Here is a 17819-nt window from a genome sequence, read left to right as displayed (position 1 = left end):
CTAACCTGGGGACAGAAAACCAAACACTGCATGTTCTCACTCATAAGTGGGAGTTGAACAATGAGAACACATGGACACAGAGAGGGGAACAACATATGCCACGTCCTGTTGGGGGTGGGAGTAGAGGGGAGGGAGCTTAGAGAATGGGTCGATAGGTGCAGCAAACCACCATGGCACATGTATACATAGGTAACAAACCTGCACGTTCCGCATATGTATCCCGTTTTTTTTTTCTTAGAAGAAATAAAGAAAAAAAAAAAACATTTAAAAAAAAAAAAAAAAAAGACTTGGACAGGGTATAGCACCAGAGTGAATGGGAGGAATCTCAAAGCAGCTCTCTGTTTAATACAACAAATATTTGAGTAACTACTCTGTCCCAGGCATGGCAGGAGTGTAGGGGACACGCTTGTCCATTTTTAAGCAATGCCCAGTTTCCCTATCTGGCTTTATCTGCCCCACTCTACATATCACAAAATTCCATGTCCTACCCCCTCCACCCAGGCCCCAGTCACAGAAAACTAGGCCTGGAGTGGACCACTGGCCAAACAACCAATAGTCAGGGCTGGACCAATGAGATTCTCTCCCCAGAACAAAACTCAGACAACTAAAGCTGAGAGATCCGTAGAGCTGAGCATGTATCTTTGACCACATGCATGCTGGTGAGTAAATGGAGAAAAGTGGTCTTGAGAGAGAAACAGGAGCTCAGATACACAGGGGAGCATATATGAGGCCATTTGAAGGGAGAACTGGACAGACAGAAAGACAGGCAGATGGGCAGAGATGGATAGATAGAGGCAGAGACAGACAGCAAAGAGACGTGGACAGTGGCAGAGACAGCAAAAACAGAGACAGTGATGAAGACAGATGGTAGATGGTGACAGAAGGTGACACAGATTAAAGGCAGACAGTGGCAGAGACAGGCAGGAAGATAGATGGAGAAAGGAGAGGAGACAGCGAGGGAATGAAGGGACATAGGGCATGGGGCAGAGGCCAGGCCCACGGAGTACAAAAGCATGAGCCGAGAGCAAGAGACCAATAATAGCAAGACCGAGAGAGTGAGCCGCGGGAGTGAAAGACCAGGAGAGGAGAGGACAAGAGAGAGACTGAGGGGAGAGAATAAGACCAAAGGCCAGAGAGAGATACAAAAAGAGAAGAAGAAAACCAGGAAACTGGAGATACGGTGTTACTAGAGACACATGAGAGGTACGGATTGGGAAGCTGGAGGGGAGGAGACATTTTAAATGAAGAAAAGACGGAGGAAAGCGGCCACTCAATGAAGTCGGCTGGAGCACAGTCCTGGAGTGCTCCAGCCAGGTGGGAAAGCGTAAAGGAGAATTTCATCTGACATGAGAGTGACTAGAATTTAGGAGCCCTTTTTTCTTTAAAAAGTATCAGCTATCATTTCAAAATGGCGAATGCAGTATACACACTTATTTCCTCATTCTTGAATGATGAAAAAAGATGGAAATGGGACGTGAAAGTATTCTATCAAGCTTGTAGGTTACCAACTCACTGAACTGAAAAGCAACGGCAGGCACATACTGCCTTCTTCAGGCAGAACCCAGGTGTTTTTGTGTGTTGAAAGGAGTACCTAAGTGCACATCCCCTCACCAAATTCACCGCCATGACTGAATGGTCTGCACAAAATGTTAAGAAACCACTTTTGGTTCATGCCTGTAATCCCAGCACTTTGGGAGGCCGAGGCGGGAGGATCACAAGGTCAGAAGATCAAGACCATCCTGGCCAACACAATGAAACCCCATCTCTACTAAAATACGAAAAATTAGCTGGGCATGGTGGTGAGCACCTGTAGTCCCAGCTGCTCAGGAGGCTAAGCCAGGGGAATTGCTTGAACTCGGGAGGCGGAGGTTTCAGTGAGCCGAGATTGTGCCACTGCACTCCAGCCTGGTGACAAAGCAAGACTGACTCCGTCTGAAAAAAAAAAAAAAAAAAACAGACAGAAAGAAACCACTTTATCCAAAGAACAAGTAATTGGCTTTTCTCAGCCAGGGTCTTGGCAGCAAAATATGACATACTCAATGTGTAATTTGAGGAATGTTTAATAAAGGAACTATTTACAAAGGTGTGGGAGAGGTATAGGCAGTAGTGTGTTAGCAAGCTGACTCTGGGAAGAAAAGAGTCCCGGTTTATAACATTGGCCAATTTCTAAGGTGTAAATACCTTACACCTTGGTATAAGCAGTTTTCAAGCTTCCAAAGCGAAGTCCCTGAACCAAGAATAAGGAAGAGATGCACATAATCACATCTTAAGAGGTAGAACCAGCCAGTTGCAGCCTGCTCCAGCACTCCACTGAGGAACACTCCAAGACATTAGTAACAGCTGGAAGCTTTAAGTCTCCAACCCTACCCAAATCCAAAGAGAGCAAGCTAGAGACGGTAAGCTTTAATCAGGGGAAAACAGCTAGGCTAAGATGACCTCGCAGGAGAGAACAAGGAGAATAAGGACTACAACCTCTCTCTTGCTTCCCATTTCATGTGATGTACCCCACAAGCTGAAGGCAGCCAAAAGCCAAAAAGCAAGGAAGGCTACAGGTGTACTCTATACAGGTCAGCCTCCCAACCTCCAACAAGAGACAGGCTGGTAAAGAAGAGGTTCTAGGGAGGCAAACAGAAACTATTCAGTACCTTGGCCCACACAGAGGCTTCAAGCACAGCCTTAATGATGACAGCGTAGAAGTCTAATATATTCAGTCCTGATAATGCCGAGAGGAAAAGAAAGCAAATAAAATAAAAACTTAAATATCAATTTAATGGAAATAAATATAGTCTTATCACTCAAATTAACTCCATTTTCTTTGCATGGCCCTGAAGTTCTAGTCTAAGACGTATTTTCCAACTTCACTCTTAATACAAATCAAAGTTAAGCCATAGATAAATATCAGTAAAATTTGCCAATACAGTATCATCTTTCAAATGCTGACTCCAGCACTCTGAGAATGCCAGTGGAGGGTGTCTAAATCATTGCTTTAAGGGAAGAAAAAGGAGACAGAAGGCCATTTCTCTTCCTTACAGAAGCACCTGTTGTGATTGCAGAACCTCTAAAAGGCTATGGGAAATGATGGCTTTTAGTCACTCTCAATTAATAATTACATTAATAATTATAGCATTGACTCAGTTAATTTCAGAACATCAGTTTTATGCAACATAGGACTGATCATAAGAGTTGTCATTTTAATTTACGTAATGAACAATCAGTATGAGTAAGCAAAATTGACTATTGGCGTAACTCTGTAATACCTAATCAGGAGAATTTTAAGTGGTTTTGTCATTAACAGGAGTGTTTCACTGTTAGAGCACAAACTGTGAGAATCAAGGGAGATGCTGAAGTTGGCCAGACTGTGATCTGTTCAGCAAGACCACACTTGCAGCAGGGCGCAGTGGCTGACACCTGTAATCCCAGCACTTTGGGAAGCTGAGGCAGGTGGGTCGCTTGAGCCCAGGAGTTCGAGAACCCCCCGGACAACATGGCAAAACCCCATCTCTACAAAAAATATAAAAATTAGCTGGGTGTGGGACCGGGCACAGTGGCTCACACCTGTAATCCCAGCACTTTGGGAGGCCAAGGTGGGCGGATCACGAGGTCATGAGATCAAGACCATCCTTGCTAACACGGTGAAACCCCATCTCTACTAAAAATACAAAAAATTAGCCGGGCATGGCGGCAGGCTCCTGTAGTCGCAGCTACTCGGGAGGCTGAGGCAGGAGAATGGGGTGAACCCGGGAGGTGGGGCTTGCAGTGAGCCGAGATTGCACCACTGCATTCCAGCCTGGGCAACAGAGAGAGACTCTGTCTCAAAAAAAAAAAAAAAAAAGACTGCACTTGCCTAGAGAACAGCCAGAGCATCAAACAAATTCCAGCACCTAGGATGTACTAAAAACTCACACCAATGGATGAGCAACTCAAGACAGCATGCCAAAGAAGACAGAGCAGTGGGATATCCCAGAGGAATAAGGTTTGTTTAAAAAAATCTCAACCGCATCAGAACAAAATGTCACACATTCTGCAATCTTCTTTTAATTCACTTACGGGATCTGGTAATCCCACACCCAACCTCACAAAAAATAAATAGCTATAAAATCTAAGAATAATTTTGGGTGAGGTGTTTATAAGGGAAAAATATGTAGTAAGTGTTGAATCATTATAACATCCCTTAAATCTTTGGAGAGGTTTACAAAGCATGTTGGCCTCCGTCATAGATTCCTCTGTTAGACCCAGCATCACAAAAGCTGTACTCATTTTGGTATTCCTACTTGTTAGCACAGTATTGGGCACATAGGAAGTCCACCGTGCTTATAAAACTGAACCATAAGCTAGCCTTTGCTTTTTGTTTTAATTTTCCATTGAGTTTTGATTCCTCCACTAAATCTGTGCCTTTCCTTCTGTCATTTTGTTTTCATTTCAGTGAAACAAATATAAATCATTCACTTCCTAGTTCCTTCTCCCTTCCAGCTCTAATTCTTGCATAATCTCTGTCCCCAGGGTTTAGTGCTTCTCAAATTAAGAAAATGAATCTCCTAAACACAGACACACCAAAAAAAAAAAAAAAACCCCACCACACTTGCATGTACCCTTTGCACAGAATTCTAACTGTACGAGTCTTTCACACGTCATTTACAATCATGTGTGAGGGAGCTCCTCAGAGAGGATAGTTCAACCCACAGTGGATACTGATGCCTCCCAAAGGGCAAGAACAAGTTTTGTTTTCATTTCATTTTGGTCACGTGCTCCTATTAACATAACTCTCAATGACCCTGTTTTATTAGTTACTAGATTGTTTGGGCAACACCACTATTAAAGACAAAAGAAGAAAATACCAAATGCTGGCAAGGATGTGCAGTGATGGAAACGCTCATACGCTGCTGGTGGGAGTCTATATTAATATAAACCCTTTGGAAAACTGTTTGACAGCATCTACCGCAGTTAAACATGTGCATCTTAGATATATACTCAAGAGAAATGTGGGCCCACAGGTCCCGAAAGATATTCTAAGAATGTTTGTAGCAGCATTAATAGCACAAAAGTGGAAACAATCCATCAATGGCAGAATGGATACAATGTGTGGTACAGTCATACTATAAAGCACTATGCAGCAGTGAAAACGGCAGTGCCTCATGCCTGTAATCCAGCACTTTGGAAGTCCGAGGTGGGTGGATCACAAGGTCAGGAGTTCAAGACCAGCCTGACCAATATGATGAAACCTTGTATCTACTAAAAATACAAAAATTAGCCAGGCGTGGTGGCGCATGCCTGTAGTCCCAGCTACTCAGGAGGCTGAGGCAGGAGAATTGCTTGAACCTGGGAGGCAGAGGTTGCAGTGAGCCAAGATCCCGCCACTGCCTGGGCGACAAAGTGAGACTCTGTCTCACAAAAAAAAAAAAAAAAAGAAAGAAAGAAAAAAGAAAAGAAGAGAAAAGGAAGCAGTACATGCAACAACATGGAGGAATTGCCACCCGACAAAAGAATACATGCTAGATGATCCCATGTATATAAAGCTCCAAAACAAATAAAAATTTGTTTATTAACTATAGTGGGTTTTTTTTAGGAATGTAAAACAAACTGGTAAAATTATGAGGAAAAGCAAGAAAGTGATCATCATACAATCAGGAGACGCCACCCATTGGGAGAAGAGTGAGGGTCTTAGGATCAGGAAGGCTTTGGGGGCTTCTAGAGGGCTGGCAAGACCCTATTTCTTGACACAGGTGGCAATGACATACAGTATCACTTTATGGAAATATGTTAAGCTGTACAAAATTGTTTTGTGTGCTTTTCTATTGGTGGTACTGAACAACTAAAAAGAAAAAGATTAAAAGGGGAGAAGAATACAATACAAAACTTATCAAAATTTTTTAAAGGTTTGCAGCTGGAAAAAACAGTGGGCTGTCAGTTTTGTTCCACGGAGCAGACTGCAAATAAGTGGTAGCTATAAGAAGACAGATTTTGGTAAGACCAAATGACAGCAACAAAGGGAGGAGGAAGAGGTAGAAAGAAGAGAAGAGAAAAACAAGGAGTAGAGGCAAAAAGAAACACAATTATACTTGCTTACAAACAGATTATTCCTCATGAGACAGTGAGGGTTCCATCACTGAAGCTAGTCAAGCACAGGCTGGAGGACCATCGGGAGGGATGTTCTGGAGAGGATGCAAACAGTGGAAAATGAATCGTGTAGCATGTCCCCCAGAACTAAGATGCTGTGATTCTATTTCTCTTTCTCAACAGTTATAGGTGTGGCCACTTAGAGAAACAGAAAAAATAAAAACCAAGAAAATTATGGTCCAAATATCCTAAATGTATAAAGCAGATATTCTAGTAGATTTAAAAATGTTTACAAGCCATTAACTAATCAAAAATAAAGGGAAGGGAAGAATTGAAGAGCTTCAAGGTAATGCTCAAGGAACCACTCCCAAATGAGGTCCAACCATAAATGAAGAGCTGGCATTGGAAACAATGAAGACAAGGATTCAGTTGACCCACAGTGTTCCTCAAATGCATCTATTCTTTTAAGATAGATTATTAAAATAAATGGGTTGCCTAAAAGTCATGGAATTTGGAAGCTTTATTTCCTTAACATTAAATCACAAGGCTTCAGCCTCTCAATCCCCCATCTAACATCAGCCAATAGATTTAACGTTTTGACACTTTCAGAGAAAGATAGCTGAGCCTTGGCTGAAGACTGTCTTAGAATATTTTGCAAGAAAAAACAAGCTCTGCTGAGCTGGTAATAATCCAGATTACCATCCATTTCCCCTTTTAGAGGCACAATGGATTTTAACCAGTTTTCTGTTTTATAAATATTACCATGGCTCAAAACATCTATGAGGAGACACAACATTACTTGTGGCTCTCATCCTGTTTGCTAACTAATTATATCAACAACCTGAACCAACTTAACACTATACAAAAACACAGCTGATTTAGCAATCTGTAAATTATACATGTACATAAATCTGTACTAAAATGTGCTGTGTTTCACTCCTGCTAATGTGCATGGATTCTTACTGGCACCTACAATTGTTTGATATAGGTTCCCGAACACTAAAACATATGTTCTGCCCAGAATGGGACCATTTAGAGTAATATTTTTGTAGTTTCCTGGCACTAAGGTCTGCCAGCCTTTCTAAGACAGATCTCCTATTTGCTTCAGCGAACATTCTGACAACAAGTGCCTGCAGATTTAAGCAACTATCAAAAAATATTCTGTAACAACACTTTCCATCCATGAATATAAAGAGAAACGGGCTGGTTTTGCCTATGTGGCAACAAAGCCAGTAGGATTTAAAATGATCACTGACATGACCATAAGCAAAATCAAATAAAATATGGAGTATTAATTATTTCTGCTGCCTACTTATGGCAATAAAAAAAACAGATAATTATCAAATCTTTCCTTCAATTGGGATTCAAAGTGTACCAAAGAAAGTTAAAGTACATTTAATACCAGCAAGACCAGTAAACACCTTAGAAATGTTTTTTAAATACAGTGACAGGCCTAAACAGTTTCAGCCAGTCAACACTGTAAAATAGGGGCAAGAACCCTGGACCAAGATTCACTAGAATGTAATTTGCTAATCACAAGGAGGGTTTCTTGTTTACCACTGTATCCTCAGTGTTCCATAAATACATTCAATAAATCTTTGTTGAATGAATAAACCAGTAACAACTACTGGCTAGTCCCTGATCTGTCTCTAATTGCCTTTTCCTAACTCTGCCTCTTACTAACTGTAGGTAAATCACTTAACCTGAGGATTCTTAGGTGAGTTTTAGTTTTAGGATTTTAGTTCCTTAAATTCTAAAATGGAGACACTGCACCTCCTCTACTAGCTTATAAGGATCAAAGGCGATATTCTATGAAAAGTGACTTGGTACTTTATAATGGGGCACACAGATGTTAAGTGCCCATTATCCCCGCCTTTGCCTTCAGCTAAACCACTGACAAAGGTGAACAGACTGCATTTCCTTGAAATATAATTAGCCTCTCCTTTGCCCTATTATTCTGTTGAGATGTAGTAGTGTGGCTGTTAGCCAAGATGGATGTTGTTCTTGTTGTTATAGCATTTTCTTTAATCTCCACTCGGAAATTATGCTTCTTGAGAGAATATAATGGTAACACGAGGAAAGTGTTTTTGCATGGTGTACCATAAAGAATATGACATTGGATTCAAATGGTTTGGGGCCTCATCAGTTCTGCCCTTAAATATTTGAGGAAAGTCTCTTGCATCAGTTTCCTTATTTATACAGTGATGGGGAAGGAGAGGCAGACTAGATAATAATTAAGGTCTGTCTCTTCCTACAGTTCTATGACATTCCAGACATCAGATATTCAAATAACCCAAAATGAAGTCAGTACTACTGTTCATTATCATATGAGAAGTTTTTAAAGGATGATAAAAATAGTTCCACAGACTAAATCATAAAAGCTGAAGAAATAATAATGCTGAGAGAAGGATATATGATATATGTCCTCTAAGGAATACCAGCCTCAGGCATTGTTTGCTCTGCCACTTTGAATAAGCCACTTACTATTCCTAGGACTCAGTTTTCTGATCTGTAAAAGAGGAACATTAATAGTGCACAGGACCACTGGGAGAAAACACCTAATAAAATGATCATAAAACATTGCTTTTCCAAGGTAAAATGCTATTTTAATACCATAATGTCCAAAAAAAGGGCTCATGGATTTTAGAACGAGACAATCAATATCTTTAAATAGACTTTTTCCACCACAGTAAAATAATATAATGCACGCAGATATTGTGATATTTCCAGGAGTTCGCATTTTTCTTCCATTTGTGTTCAGGAAATATTATAAAAAGGATCACCTTTTAAACATTAAGTGCCATATTTCAAGATGAGAATCATTTCTTCTGAAATAATAATTTTAAAAATTCATCCAACTCTCCCAAGATGCTTCATTTTTGTTGAAGCTATTCGTTTGACTGGTTCATTGAAATCAACCTGCTGAAACTGATGTTGAAATGACAACGCCCATCCTAAAAATATTCCCAGTGACTTACTCTAGTCACATTCTATGCTTACAGAGGGAAAGTGGCTCTAATAAGATCAACTAAACTAGACAGTATTCTGCCTTCACAGCTCCAAGATTCTTGAGGTTCTCTTACAAACCCAAGGCATCTTGTGACTTTTACATGTAAGTTTCTCTTCCTGCTCCCTCCACTCAAAAATATACACAGTATACATTGGGGTTTCCCCTCTAACTTACAGGGTACTGCCTCTTTACTGAAAAATAGAATTGTCATTGGTATTTATGAGGAAGTTGGTGTCACTGACAATGGGATAACCAAATTTTCAAGATTTTCTCCATACCCCTTAATAGTCCAATAAAAATAGCAATAATAGCACAGTAACTCTTAGTTATTTTATTTAAAAATCCATGAACACCTCCAGCTTTTTTTATGGCAAAACAGTTCATTGTGGCTGTTCACATAGTAATTATCATCCCCTTGCATCCCCAGGTAATGACTGTGACCTTGACCTAAAAGCCACCTTAGTTTGAATAAGGAAGACCTTGAAAGCAAAGGTGACTGACCAGAAACACTCTTAGGAGGCACACAATGAAGAAATGATCATTTCTAAGAAAGCACTTAAATAATACATGATTATTTGCTATGCTAGTTGATGTGTTTTATTATAAGATAAACTTAAATCACTGTTTAATTAAAGAGTATTAGTAACATAAGTTACTTTTCATGCCCTTCCCCTGAATCCCTAACTAAATCCAAACAGAATCTCATCTGAAATCTTGAGATTTACACATGATTAAAACCCATTTCCTAAGTTAGCTCCTCATGTCCCCCTGGTAGAAGAATGTCATCTGTTTCTGGAAGGGGTGGGGTGGGGGGTCTAGGAGTCTGCAAAGAGCATCTTATGCTTGGCTGTCTTTCAATGTAGCGTTTGATGAGCTCGTGCGCTGCGCTTTCCAACTGCCAGGACTCCTTTTTGCTCTGCAAGTGCTTAGCTGGGGTCTCTCCGCTGTAAGTCCAAAAGCGTTTGGAATTCTTCCTTACCATCCCTGCTCCTAGGACTCTCGCCTCTCAAGGCTTCATGCTACCGTCGATCTTAATGCCACAAGGAAACAGATGAGTGCTGATGATCAGTGTATTGGGTAATGGATCTATTTATAGGTTTGGTGAGATTGGGAATTTATAAGTGAGCAACACTTAAGGGTGGCATAAAACAGTTGTGGGTTTGGAAGACAGGAAATATAACAGGTTTGTACCTGTGACCATTTAGTCCGCTCTGCACCTGTGCCCTCCACTTCCCACCTGACGCCAGGAGAACCATCTGCCCCTCACTTCGAAGGTGAGCTTTAACTTCACCTGGAAAGGGGTGGGGGAGTGAAGGGGTGGAATCAGGCCGCCGACAGCACTTCCCCACACCTCGGACTTTTCAGTTGCAGGGATGGAAGGTGGAGGCAGCTGCATCCTCCCATTCTGAGGCAACGGGGACCGGGAGTTGCCCGTCTCTACTGCTTGCTCTCCCTGGGGAGAGGCGGCGCCTCCGGGAGCCCCAGAGCCTTCGCGGAAGGGTGGGCAGTGCCGACGGGGCACGCGCTGCCGCTCCGGCTGCGGCCAGCTTTCCATCACTTTTCCCAGGACTTTGCTCAGCAGCTGTCACGCACCCTTGGAGATGAGACCGAGAGGGCGCGAGAAAGGCCCAAAAGGCGTCCCCAGAAGAGCTCTCCTGTTAGGATGGGGACCCATCAGACCCCGCCCCGCCCTGCCCACCTTTCTCTGCCTCGGGGAGGCTGCCCTGGGTGCCCGCTCCGCGGCTCCTTAGCAGAGCTCGCGGGTTCTGCTGCATCTGCTGGCTCCGAGCGGCGAGAGGTTCTGCAATAAAAGCACGGATAAAACGCCCGGGTAATCGAAATCCGAATGCACCTCTTACCATTGGACCGCCGGACAATATTCTCCAGAAACGTGTTCTGCGGGGCCACCAGTCCCCTCCTGCCCCCAGCCATGGTCATTCTCCCAGCAGCTCAGGGTCCGGGGGGCGTCCTGGCGCGGCTTCTTACGACAGCAGGAAACTGGACTCGGGGCCCGCACGCAGTCCCGGCTCGAAGCGCCCCATGCGCCCCGCGGGGACCCGCAGGCAGGGCTGGCGGCTCCCTACAGCTGCTACCCTCGCGCCCTCTTCGCGCCTCCCTCCCTGCGGCCCGCCTCGCAGTGCACTCGCGCCGGCCTCGGCTCGCTGCAGCCGCCTCCGGGTGGGCGGAGGGAGCAGCGGCGCCTAGGCCGGCGGCGCCCCCTACCGGGCTCGTGCCCCCCGCCGGCCTGCGGGAGACCAAGCTTTGGGGTTCCCGCAGAGGCCGGGAAGCGGCGGGCGGCCGTGGACCAAGGCTGGGACGGCAGCGCCACCCTCTGGGTACAGCCGGGAAATGTGTTCAGGATGTGCCTTGGGTTTGGTGGAGAGGGCATTGTGAGCAGCTTTCAGGGCGGATTCACCCCTAACAAGTCTTGGGGGAGCGTGCTGATGTAACTCTCTTCCTTTGCTCTGTTTCAGGCCAGGGACCCCGGGACGTCTAAGGCTCTGGGAACACCTTCTTGCCTTCCTGTAAGATTTGTCAGCCTGACTAGTGAAAGTTGCCCCACCTTGATTCTAGGCCAGTGTTGGAGCAGTAATTAATGAAGTTGTATTGCAATAATGCAGATTTACAGAGTGACTGGCAGATTCAGCTTCAGAAGAGTTGTCTTGGGTTGTTTTTACCGTAGACACAAATGCAGGCTCCTGATGTTTGGTATGATCAATATGAAGCTGCCTGACAAACATCAAAAACGGTGGACTTGTCTCTAAGGACCAATGGTCAGGGGAGGGGCAGTATTAATTAAGCAACCGTGGCTTTGGCTTGAAGGGTAGTCTGTAGTGCAGAGGATACAGTTAGTTTTTACAGCTGACCCCTAGTATACGGAAGAACCACGTACATCCAAGGTTTCTGGACAGGGGCTAAGACAATAGTCGTTTGTTCACTTATTTTGGGGGATTTCGAACCAAACATACTCTGTACCTGCCTTTTTACTATATATCCCCCGTCGGTGTGGTGGGAGACTAAGCCTATGTCCCACAGAGGAAATGAATGGAGAGTTTACTAGTTTCAGACCGAGTCAACAGTCAACACGAAAATGTAAGAGGAAAAAAAAACTGACCCCGGAAATTAATTGTCTGAGTTAGCCATCCTGACATATCCTAATGTATTGCAAAGACATCCTGTCTCAGTTAATTAATCTCAAAAACAGAAGAACTAATTCTTGCCCAGAAATCTCTCAGAGTTGCTGTGAAGATCAAGCAAGATTATGTATGGGGACAGCACCCTAAATTGTAAAGTGCTTTGCCAAGGTCAGATGTCATTATTGGAGTGACTAAATAAATTGGGCCATTACGAATATCACCCTTTGTCTCGTCTTGTGAAGAGACAAAGTAAACAGATTGCTGTTAGCAGAGAGTTAAATAAGGTTGTCATAGGATTTGAAATGAAAGTAATGATACACTTTTCCCTTAAGATAGCCTTCTACCCATTGCCTGTCACCCAGTCTAGAACTGTGATTTCTTAAACCCTAGCTCCGTCTAGTGGTTCTTTGTTCTATTACAAATGAGATAACACAGTGGTTGAAGAGAACTTGACTCTCAAATGCATTTGGTGCTGAGCTGAGCCAGTTTGGTGCCTATCGACTTCATTTAAATAAGTTCATTTAAATAAGGTTTTTAAAGTTGTGTTATCGCACAAACATGCCAAGGGAAGATTTTTCATGACAATATTAAAAACCCATCAAGAAACGTCATAATCCTGCTTGTGAAAGGAAGATAAAGAAAATAATGCGGAGGAGAAAACTATCATAGAGTTAATAAAATTTGTAAGGTTTTAATGAGCTCTCATGTTCTATGGCTTAGATAAAAAAGGAAACAGATGATATTAGTTTGAGATGAGAGATGTTAAAGCCTTGGTGGGCTACCTGATAAGAAAAAGAAATGAGATGTCTTCTATTTTAAATGTGCTACTGAAATGGATCTCAACATGGACTGTGCGTGCGTGTGTGTGTGCATACGTGTGTGTGTGTGTGTGTATTGGCACCTTTTTGAATACTACAATTTTTGGTGGCACACTTGAAGACATTAAAAGACCTAAAACAAAGTAGTGCTACTACAAAGTGGTCCTTTTTTTAAAGTTTTAAACCTCCAGATTGTGTGCCATAACACGATCACATTATTTCATATCTTTTTGCTTAAATAAGACTGGATGCTTATAAAAGCACTGTTATACTGTGTTATGGCACTTTAAGTACTTGCTTAGAAATGATCATTTCTTCATTGTATGCTTCGTAAGAGTGTTTCTGGTCAGTCACCTTTCCTTTCAAGGTCTTCCTTATTCAAACTAACTAAGGTGGCTTTTAGGTCAAGATCACAGTCATTACCTGGGGATGCAAGAGGAAGATAATTACTACGTGAACAGCACAATGAACTGTTTTTGCCATAAAAAAAAAAGCTGGAGGTGTTCATGATTTTTAAATAAAATAAATATTTAAGAGTTAAATTGTTCAAAAGTCAGCAATCTTTCATCACAATGTGAGTGTCTCACAGTGTCTGTGGAGGTACATCCAATTTTTCCCCCATTCCCTTGGTTCACTCACAACACATCTGACTGTAAGAATAGAATCACATTCTCCCCTGTCCACAGCCACATTCTCAATATTCCAGTAAACACTCCCTCTTTCTTGGTGCTAGTTGACAGGATACTGTGCTTCTTACCTTTTACTTGCCACCTTCTGTTCCCTCCTTAACATTGAGTTCCAGCACCTGCTCAACTTAAAAGTTCTGTCTGAGATCTACCTCTGTAATATAGGAATCTCAGTTAGAGTAAATTTTAATCTTACAGATTTGTCGAAACTTGGTTACAGATTCATGAAGGATTCACAATATACCAATGTACCTTGGAAAACAGTTGAGAACGCTTATATTTTTGCATAACATACAAAGCCACTCCTTCATTTAAAGGGACAACTTTAGATAACTGTGACCAGAGTTCCAATTCAACTGCCTCTATCCATCTGTGCGGAAAATGTAGCCCATTTTCTGCAGGGAGACAGAGTTCAGATACAGAGTTGGAAATAAATTCTAAAATGTGAGTCTACTGCTTCTAGGCTTCTTTCCTCCTCAGGGGCTCTCCTCCTGTATCCCTCAGCATTTTGTTTACCCCTTAGCTATAAGATGTGTTTATGTCTGTATCATGCTGTAGATTATGTCTGTATCACGCTCCTTGAAACAAAGACACACTATAACTATCTTTGTTCTCATAAATGCTATTAAGCTACACTGTAGTTAGTGAGTTCACAAATGTAATAGATAGTGATGGAGGTATAATGCTATAGGGAGAATATGGAGATGGTGGTCTGCAGATTGGCTGGGAAAAGAGTCCAGGAGATGACAGAAAAATCTCTCCCCGCAACAACAACAACAACAACAAGTCTATCGGCCGGGCACGGTGGCTCAAGCCTGTAATCCCAGCACTTTGGGAGGCCGAGACGGGTGGATCACGAGGTCAGGAGATCAAGACCATCCTGGCTAACACGGTGAAACCCTGTCTCTACTAAAAAAATACAAAAAAACTAGCCGGGCGAGGTGGTGGTCACCTGTAGTCCCAACTACTCGGGAGGCTGAGGCAAGAGAATGGCGTAAACCCGGGAGGCAGAGCTTGCAGTGAGCCGAGGTTGCGCCACTGCACTCCAGCCTGGGCGACAGAGCGAGACTCCGTTTCAAAAAAAAAAAAAATAATAAGTCTACCAAACGAAGAGGATGACAATGCCACACATCAGAAGAGGCAAATGGTATCATATAAAGACAGGAACTTCATTTTTCCTTCCATTAAGACCACTAGGTGTGGGTGACAGATTTTTGAAAGCCGGGAACCTCTCTAACGTAGGAAAGTTGCCTGTGAGTCCTAGAAGGTCTGAGAGCTGGAAGGGGCAGGCCACAGATGCATCATCATAAGCAACTTAAGTGGAGGAGAAATTGAACATAGAGGCGACTTCACTATTCAGCCACCATGAGTGAAATATCTAAATATCTAAAAGTGGAGAGGAATTTGCAGCATGAGAAATTTCAGCTTCTATAGCCCAATGACTGACTGACTTCTTGTATGTAATTTCTGTTAACAAAACTTCTATTTGAATCAACTTATAGGAAGAATGTTGGGCAGACTAAATACATTGAAAAAAATGATTCCCTACTATAGATGTATCTCCCTAGTGTTGGGAGAAGGGACAGAATCTGCTTCAAAGGAAATACTAGTCCCTGAATTCGATTGACTAGGGGCAAAGAATGCACTGATGTGGGTCTACACTTACCCATGGCTAACCCAACAGACAGTGTGAAGCGTTTGTAGAATTGAGTTATATCCTTCCAAGTGCCCTAAGCTATTCTTCCTTCTCATTTCCTCTAAACAAAAGAGAAAAGGATCTTTTATCACACCCTTCCCTCAGTGGGAAATAATTAAAAGTCATTTACAACAGTCTCATTTTATTATAACAAACATTTGCATGGTGTCTAGTATATAGCAGACACTGGGATAGGTTCTAAGGATTAAAAGATGGTTATGACTGGCACCTGCTCACAAGAAATTCAACAAACACTTAATGAATGTGTATGTTCTTCATGATTTCTTTCAACTGCTTTCCTGTCTCCAACATGCCCTCTAAATCTTCCTTTCTTTTTAAATAAACTATAGTTCAACTTGACCTCTTCGCTTAAGATTTTTTTTTTTTTTTTGAGACAGGGTCTCAAAAAAGCCAGAAGTTCAGGTGAGAATTTGTCTAGTTCCTCATTGCCATATTTAAACCACTGCTCTTCTCCATTCATATAAAATGTCTCCTACTTTGAAGTTCATGACCAATGACAATATCACTATTACTTCCCTTCAATTCTTAAAACAAACTTGGGGAAAACTGTATTCAGTTATGAAAAGGCTGAGTTGCCTGCAGGACATTTCAGAGAAATATCAAGTAGGAAGTTGGATATTCACATCTAGAACCCAAGAGAAACATCTGGGTGGTGCTCGAAATTGGAAATCACCAGTTTATAGCTTTCAAAGGAGACTGAGAAGGAGCAGTTTAGAAGTGGAGGGAACTGAGAGAAGTGGTTTTATAGAAGCCCAGAGGGGAAAACTCTTTAAATGAAAAGAAAGAAGAAAAGCGTCATTTGTTGTACACTGTAGAGATAAACACTGGAAAAATGTGCATTAGCTCTAATGATTAGTTGGCCATTTGATACATTAGTGGAAACATTTTCAATGGAATAGTAGGGAGGGAGCCAAAGTGCAAGGCATTTAAAGATTAAATAGAAACATACAATTAAACCGTTCACGCCTGTAATCCCAACACTTCGGGAGGCCAAGGCAGGCAGATCAGCTGAGATTAGGAGTTTGAGACCAGCCTGGTCAACATGGTGAAACCCCATCTCTACTAAAAATACAAAAATTAGCTTGGCATGGTGGTGGGTATCTGTAATCCCAGCTTCTTGAGAGGCTGAGGCAAGATAATAGCTGGAACCTGGGAGGCAGAGATTGCAGTGAGCCAAGATCATGCCATTGCACTCCAGCCTGGGCAACAAGAGCAAAACTCCGTCACAAAACAAACAAACAAAAAAATATATATACAATTAAGATGGCAGATGGGGCTAAGGTGCAGTGGGTACCACCTTGCTCTCCTAAGCATACAGAAATGCCAGGTAAGGCTGGGCACAGTGGCCCACGCCTGTAATCCCAACACTTCAGGAGGCCTACGTGGGTGGATCACTTGAACTCAGGAGTTCTAGACCAGCCTGGCCAACGTGGTGAAACCCTGTCTCTACTAAAAATAAAAAAATTAGCCTGACGTGGTGGCACACACCTGTAATACCAGCTACTCAGGAGGCTGAATATTTTATTGAAAACTTTATCCATGTCTATTGAGATGATCATATGGTTTTTGTTTTTAATTCAATTTATGTGGTAAATCACGTTTATTGATTTGTGTATGTTGAACCAACCTTGCATCCCAGGAATGAAGCTTACTTGATCATGGTGAATTAACACTTTGATATGCTATTGAATTCGGTTTGCTAATATTTAATTGAGGATTTTTGTATCTATGTTCATCAGGGATGTTAGCCTGTAGTTTTCTTTTTTTGTTGTATCTTTTGCCAGGTTTTGGTATCATGGTGATGCTGGCTTCATAGAATGAGTTAGCGAGGAGTCCCTTCTCCTTGATTTTTTGGAATAGTTTCAGTGAAATTAGTACCAGCTCTTCTTTGTACATCTAGTAGAGTTTGACTGTGAATGGACCTGGTTCAGGGTTTTTATTGGTTGGTAAGTGTTTTGTTTTGTTTTGTTTTGTTTCACGGATTCAATTTCAGAACTCAATATTGGTCTGTTCAGTGTTTCAATTTCTTCCCGTTTCAATCATGGGAGATTGTGTGTTTCCAGGAATTTATTTATTTTCTCTAGATTTTCTACTTTGTGCACATACAGGTGTTCATAATAATTTCAAAGGATCTTTTCTGTTTCTGTGGGATTGGTTGTAATGTCAACTTGTCATTTATGATTGTGCTTATTTGGCTATCTTTTTTTTGTTATTCTCACTAGCAATCTATTGATCTCGTTTATCCTTTCGAAGAACCAATTTTTGGTTTCACTGATTTTTTATATGGATTTTTGGGTCTCAATTTCATTCAGTTCTGCTCTGATCTTAGTTATTTCTGTTATTCTAACTTTAAGGTTAGTTTGTTCTTGTTTTTCTAGTTCTTCTAGGCGTGATGCT

The 17819-nt window shown here is 42.1% G+C and overlaps 2 protein-coding genes across 3 annotated transcripts in view; one reads left to right on the top strand and one right to left on the bottom strand.

Annotated features, from left to right (window-relative positions):
- Window positions 1–11172, bottom strand: part of KCNH1 (potassium channel, voltage gated eag related subfamily H, member 1) — a 468531-nt gene extending 457359 nt beyond the window's left edge. Inside the window, exon 1 of one of the 2 annotated variants that reach the window (XM_011975802.1) lies at window positions 10924–11172. In XM_011975802.1, the coding sequence (XP_011831192.1) occupies window positions 10924–11002 (79 nt within the window). In that variant the 5' untranslated portion in view covers window positions 11003–11172. The remainder of the gene's footprint in view (window positions 1–10923) is intronic. The other variant, XM_011975801.1, reaches the window with a different exon arrangement.
- The window catches only part of LOC105536442, a 51210-nt gene continuing 44495 nt past the window's right edge, over window positions 11105–17819 (top strand). The window contains exons 1-3 of the mRNA XM_011975856.1: window positions 11105–11242; window positions 11539–11589; window positions 11686–11773. Of these exons, the coding sequence (XP_011831246.1) occupies window positions 11105–11242; window positions 11539–11589; window positions 11686–11773 (277 nt within the window). The remainder of the gene's footprint in view (window positions 11243–11538; window positions 11590–11685; window positions 11774–17819) is intronic.

This window comes from Mandrillus leucophaeus, unplaced genomic scaffold, assembly GCF_000951045.1.
Source record: "Mandrillus leucophaeus isolate KB7577 unplaced genomic scaffold, Mleu.le_1.0 Scaffold159, whole genome shotgun sequence".
NCBI lineage: Eukaryota > Metazoa > Chordata > Mammalia > Primates > Cercopithecidae > Mandrillus > Mandrillus leucophaeus.
The sequence above is the reverse complement of the archived record's forward strand: the minus strand, read 5'-3'. Positions and strand labels throughout refer to the sequence as shown.